Source organism: Eremomyces bilateralis (assembly GCF_010015585.1).
Source record: "Eremomyces bilateralis CBS 781.70 unplaced genomic scaffold P152scaffold_54, whole genome shotgun sequence".
NCBI lineage: Eukaryota > Fungi > Ascomycota > Dothideomycetes > Eremomycetales > Eremomycetaceae > Eremomyces > Eremomyces bilateralis.
The window spans coordinates 18,828-25,172 of record NW_022985120.1 but is presented as its reverse complement, the minus strand read 5'-3'; the positions used below and the strand labels follow the sequence as shown (position 1 = coordinate 25,172).

At 50.3% G+C, this 6,345-nt stretch overlaps 1 protein-coding gene across 1 annotated transcript; it reads right to left on the bottom strand.

Annotated features, from left to right (window-relative positions):
- Window positions 1-964: 964 nt before the first annotated feature.
- Window positions 965-2,562, bottom strand: P152DRAFT_284509 (uncharacterized protein). Its single transcript, XM_033674953.1, has 2 exons — window positions 2,225-2,562; window positions 965-2,156 (listed from the first exon to the last, which is right to left on the bottom strand). The coding sequence occupies exon 2, from the start codon at window positions 2,078-2,080 to the stop codon at window positions 1,175-1,177; it is 906 nt and encodes a 301-aa protein (XP_033529534.1). The 5' UTR covers window positions 2,081-2,156; window positions 2,225-2,562; the 3' UTR covers window positions 965-1,174.
- Window positions 2,563-6,345: the final 3,783 nt, after the last annotated feature.

Sequence of the window (6,345 nt, the reverse complement as noted above, 5' to 3'; positions counted from 1 at the left end):
TAGAGTCCATACCGGGTTCGAAAGGCTGTCTTCCACTCGTCTCCTTCGGCTATTCTGATCTTGTTGAAAGCTGCGATGATGTCTAGCTTCGTGAACCATTTTGCTTCGCTTACTTGGCTCAGGGTTTCCCTGATCAGAGGCAACGGGTAACGATCCTTCCTCGTTCTCTCGTTAAGACCTCGATAGTCGACGCAGAATCGGAGGCCACCCCCTGGCTTCGTGACGAATAAGACAGGGGCCGCTGCTGGGGAATGGCTGACTCGAATAAAACCTTTCTCGAGGAGCTCGGTCAAGGTTTTCCGTAGGACAAGTAACATTTCTCTCGACATGGAATAGAGCGGTCCCCATGGCGCTTCCATTTCTTTCCCATCTTGGTCCTTAAGTAGTTCAATCCGGTAGTCAACCCTAGGTCGGGAAGGGGGGAGTTTGTCTGCTTTCATTCGATCAAACACGTCTTTAAGATCCATAAGATCCGGGGGAAGGTAATCTTCGATCTTGACTTCTTTCTTCCCTTGTAGGGCTTTCTCGATATCAGCCATCGATACTGCGAACACTCGTGTTGGTTCTTTTCTGTACTTCTTTGTGGCGTGCGCGAAGGACACCGATGAAATCTGTCTGATCTCTTTCGTAAACTTCCGGAGTTTAGGAGTGTCTAACTGCTTAACGGAGACGCCAGTTCTTTCGATGTACAAAGTCCCCGTCTGTGCGTTCGTGTAGGCTCGTTCGTTCTCTAGCCAAGGAGTGCCTAGGATCATCTAGTGCTCTCCTGCTATCTTGGGGATAATATAAAGGAAAATCTTCCCCGATGGTGTTCGTGCTAATTGAGACCCTCCAATATCTAATGAATCCAGTATTACACACTCTGTGATCTTGTTCTTTAATAACTCTTCGAATCCTGATACCCCGATAGGTTCAGGGAGGGTAAACCTGTCAAGCTTTAATCGCCTTACAACTCTTTCTTCGATCAGTCTATAAGATTGCGACCCATTATCGATCAGGGTAAGGACGTTGTGTTGCTTGTTCACGTATGCGGGGATAGTAAAAAGTGTTCCTTCCATGTTAAATGAATTCCATTCATTTATCAACTTATTGTAGACTTTTCCATCCTTAGGCCCTAGGCGCCGACTTTCGGCTAGGGCATCTCGTTTTCCGATTCCGTCTCTTCTGCTTGTCCTTACTCATTGTTCTGGGAAGTTAACAATACTGGTTGGGGCTTTTCCGTAAGAATTCCATTCGTGAAAACTCCGCTCGTCTGGGTTCGTCGAGGGGGAGGTGTATAGTAGCATTGGAAGGAGCGATGCCCTGCGTTTCCACAGGTGAAACAGACTCCTGCGGCTTGTCGTGCTTGGAATTCTTTGGAATTGATTGGGCGCCCTTTCGGACGGTTGTCAGGATTCGGGTGTAAGGAGCGCGACGGTCGGTTCTGCGTCAAGGCCTGAGCAGCTTGCGTTTGAGTGACACGCGTTGTCCAATCCATTGCGTCCGGATTAGCCGGGGATGGTGCGGGCGCTAAGACTTGGACTTGCGGTGGGGTCGGGACCGTAGGCGTTGAAGATGGTGGTCGGTATTGCGATCGTGACGTACCTCCGTGGTTTCTAGGAACCCATCGAGAGGTTGAAGCGTGAGCTGCTTCAGAGGCGTAGTGGGCCGTATAGAGTATATCGACGAACTTATCATAGTTGCTGAAATCAAGACCCGCGATAGTTGCAGGGAGAATGAGTTGTCGCATCTCACTGCTCAGCTTTTCTTGGAGAACGTTGATTTTAGTTCGAGCATCTTGGTAATCCATCTGAGCCTCGGTCTGGAGTCGTTGGTGTTCTTTCATAAACTCTGGAAACGGCTTATTGACTTGCTTTAGGCGAACGAATTGAGAATAAGCACGTTCAGCCTCATATTCGTCTCGATATCTCGAATCTAGGAAAGCCACAAATTTCTCTACATCCTGGGAAGCCGTGTTCCTGTCCCTCCATTGCGTAGCAAACAGCGCGGGTTCTCCATCGAGGAAGGCACAGATATAGGCAATTGCGGTTACGTGATCATGAGCGACAAGATGTCCATCCACTTGAATCTTGTTTTGCATCTTTGCTCTCCAAACTTTGTACTTCTTCTTGTCTCCCTCGAATCTCGTTGGTTTCGGGAGTTTCTGATTCCTGTCCCTAGCTAGGGTCTCAGTAGGGGTCTCTGGCTTAGCGGCTTCCTTAGGAGCGGTAGCTTCGCTTTGGACTTTTTTTGTTTGCGGTGTCTTGGCCTCTGTAGCCTTTCCTAGAGCTAACTCTAGCTGTTATATCTTTTCTGCCATGGTGGCCATCATGGCTGCCATTTCCGTTTTCTCTTTATTCGTGAACGTATTCGTATTCCCTGTCGGTGGACCCGGTGGACCCTGGGGCGGTCCTTGGTCTTGATCCATAGCATCAGCCATTATGCCGATACTGATCTCTGATCCTGGTTCTTCTATTTCTAGGTTCTAGCTTGTTTCGGCCGATTTCCGAAGTTGGCAGCATGAGCGAGCGTCTTTCAGAAAAGGAATGAGCAATTCAAATTGTCATGGGCCCAAACCACGAAGGATTTGGTAAGCTGGTAACGCTGTTGAATTGCTAAAGAGAGAAGGAGAAGATCTCTCTCACTGCGATCTGCTATTTACATCTGTGGGCAAACGGTCTACCTATCCCTTCTGCCTTAGGCCGCAAGGCCACAACACACAGACTGGGCGAAGCCCAAGACTGTCACAAGACCAGCCATTTTTCTTGATCTTTTGACAACTTTTGCAACTTCTCGGCCCCTTTTTGATGGGATTCGGTGCCCTTTTAGATATGTTCTTAGAGAGTAGAGTACTTAACGCCATAAGCCTCCGCAAATTTGTGAATCGATGGGAATTCTCGATCTCAAAAAGCTTATATAGCTTCAGCAATTGCACTTTCATTTATAGGAGGCATATTGAAAAAGAATCCATCGTTGTTGGATTTATTTGCGTTATCAAATTAGTCAGTCTCGACAATCAGAGTGAAGTCTCGACCATTAGAGTCCGTCTTAACCATCCGAGCCAGACTCAACGATCGGACTCAGTCAGGCGCAAGGTCAGAATCCGGCAGTGTCTGCGGACGCGAAGTGGACGCCGCGGAGCGTGTAGTTTTATAGTTCGTTCCAATCATATCACAGGGGCTAAAGCGGGGGGGCCGATCGCGATGTCGACGAAGGCGTGTCAACGACGGCTGTGGTTGAGGGGGACAAATCACGTGAAACTCACGTGAGAATCATGTGATTTAAGGTTGGGTTGTGATTTTGTGTCTGTCCCTCGTGCGTCTACAAGGACCTTACGGAACTACGTTCCTCCAGGCACTGGCCTATTTTATTTTGAAGGGACCAGAAATGGTCCCCTAATATCCATTCATGGTACATATTAAACAAGAGATGCGAACCCGCAAGCGGGTATCGCTCAAAGAGAGCCTGGAGGAACGAAGCTAGAGTTTACAGTTTTCGAATGTCCTTTAAAAAAAGCGCTCGAATTATATTCACATAAGCATCACAAAAGGCTTGTTATTCCATTGGGGTTCTGGGGAGGAAGAGAACTGAATTTGATACGTATGTCAGAGGTCTAGGTCGACCAATTTAGTACCCATAGGACTACCACCCGGGTGCCAATGAAAGAGAAAAGGATAGACGGGTTTCCCGAGCCAGCCGCGTTGACCGTGCCAGCATAGGAGCTGCTTAAATCGACCAAAGCGCAGCAAAAAAGTCTGTCTCGCGAGAGAGAGCGGATGATCTAAGGGATCTAGGGGCCGGTCGGAGAGAGTACTGTTGAGTCTAGGCCGGACGTCCGTTTCACCGCTGCCGACAGAGAAAGCCTAGGAGGGGATACCGGCCCGTCTATGAATATCCAGCTCGGCCCCTCTACGTCGTTCTCTGCGGCAGGGAAGCAATTAGTAGAGGAGTCGTTCCCCTTAAACCGAAAACAGAGTATCGCACTTCGACTAATCTATCGCCAGCTAGACCGGATCTACCGTAACGAACCCGGAGTTCCCTAGCTCTTCTAATTTATCGGAGGCGAGGGCGGTACGGGAAAATCACGAATTATCGGAGCGGTCATAGAGCTGTTCGCGAGGAAGGGGATCTCGTACCGCCTGCTGGTTATAGCGACCTCGGGAACGGCGGCAGCCAATATTAATAGGGTCACTATCTATTCCGCGTGCGGATCCTCGAAAAACACGACTCGGTCGGTGGGTCGGAGTGCGAATCTGGAGAGTTTTGCGCCGAGCAGTTTAACCAGTCTCCGTATCGATAGACGAAGCTAGGCCGAGTGGTAGGAAAAAGTCCTACTTATTATCGACGAGATTAGTATACTGGGCGCTCGGACGCTATACGTAGTAAACGAACAGCTAGGCCGGCTGCGAGGGTGTATAGACGACTTTGGCGGTATCCCGATTGTTGTCTTCTGCGGGGATTTCTACCAGTTCCGTCCGGTCTAGGAGCGGTCGATCCTTCTCCCTAGCCATACGACTACGTGGACCGACGATACATCGTTCGGAGCAGAGCAGAGGCACCAGTACGATAAGGCGCACGCGCTATAGAACAAATTTACTACGGTCGTGATGCTCGACGAATAAGTCCGTACGGCCGGAGACCTACGACTATAGTAACTCCTTAGGCGGATCCGGCACGGCGTACAAGATCGGTCCGATATGGATTTCCTAAACGAAGCGTGCTACGAGGAAGGTCGACGTATCCCATGGGAGTCCGGCATTACGGCCATCACGCCGCTGAATCGGAACCGCTGGAATCTGAACGTCGAAGCCATGCTGTCCTTCTAACGCCAAAGGCAAGGCGTGCTTCGGATTTTTATGTCCGAGCATAAGTAGAAAGAAGGCCAGCCTACGGAGGAGGAGGCCCTGATGCTGTTGAGTTAGGGGGACGACAGCGCCGTCCCCGTCCCCGCCATCTTCATGTTCGTCCCCGGATGCCCATCGCCGTGAACCAAAACACCTACCAAGGCCTGAAGCTGGTCAATGGCGCCCGCTATACGGCGTTAGACGTCGTCCTCGAGCAGACATTCCCCGGGCATCGCGTCAACGCCGATACTATGCTCCACTTCGGGCCTCCGGCCGGGATCGTGCTGGCGTCCGAGACGATAAGAGACTACGACTTCGTCGGCATACTAGCCGGCACTATCCTCCTAACGCCCGTCAGCGTTAAAATCGATTGCTAGAAAAAGCGGCCGTAGTAGAAGCACGACGTTAGCCGGCGAGGATTACCGTGCGCAGCGGCGTTCGCATGCACGGATTATAAGGTACAAGGCAAGACGTTAGACCGAGTGGCGCTAGAACTTCGCGGCGCGAGGACGACGAACGTCGATGGCCAGGCCGTTCCTAGTTAATGCGATGCCTACGGGCTGTACGTGTAACTATCGCGCTGCCTATCGCTAGATGGGATTATACTCCTGTCTCGAGCGCGGGAAGGGACATTGTCGGTAATCGAGTGGCCGATAACATAGTCGCGGCCGAGAATAGGCTAGAACGGCTGAGCGAGGGAACGATTCGAGACGCGGAGCGTTAGGATTAGTCATCCGAGGAGGGACACATGATATACTAAGGGGAAGCAAATGCGGCCTAAATATACTAAGCAAATTGGCAAGCGGATGTAATAGTCTTGGCCTGTTCCAGTCTGTGTGAACGGCCTGCGGCCTAAAGATGTAATTTAGCGTTCCTGAGCAGAGGAGATCTTTATACTCTTTCTTTGTGACAAGAGCTAGGTTTTGGCCAGTTCGTGTTAATGGCCTTCCGGCCTTTGTTGACCTTCAAGCTTAAAAGATGCAATTTAGTACTTCTGAACGGAGGAGATCTTTCTTCCCTCTTCAGTAATTTAATAACGTTCAAGCCTATCAAATCCTTTGCGATTTGGGACTATGACAGCGGAGCGCAAATAGAGCGAGAGACATTGAAACCCGACCCTTTGTGACATTGATCGCTTAACGATGGGGAGACTTTGCCTTTTTTTTCCTCGCATCACTCCTCTTTTCCTCGAGTCTTTATGATCGGAGTCAGTCTCGACGGTCGGAGTTAGTCTTAACGACCGGACTTAGTCAGGCGCAGAGTCAGAATCCGGCGGTGTCTGCCGATGCGAAGTGGACGCTGTGGAGCGTGTGTAGTTTCATAGTTCGTTTCAATCATATCATACGGGCTAAAGCGGGCGGCGACGGCGATGTCGACGAAGGGAACGAAGGAATGAATGAATTCCTACTCCCTCCAGCCAATCGCTCTAGTCGATGTGGGAAACTTGCTGACTGATATATACATGTCTGGGCATGCCATTTGGATTGTCGACGAAGGTTGGGGACTTGGGGTAGGAGGAGTA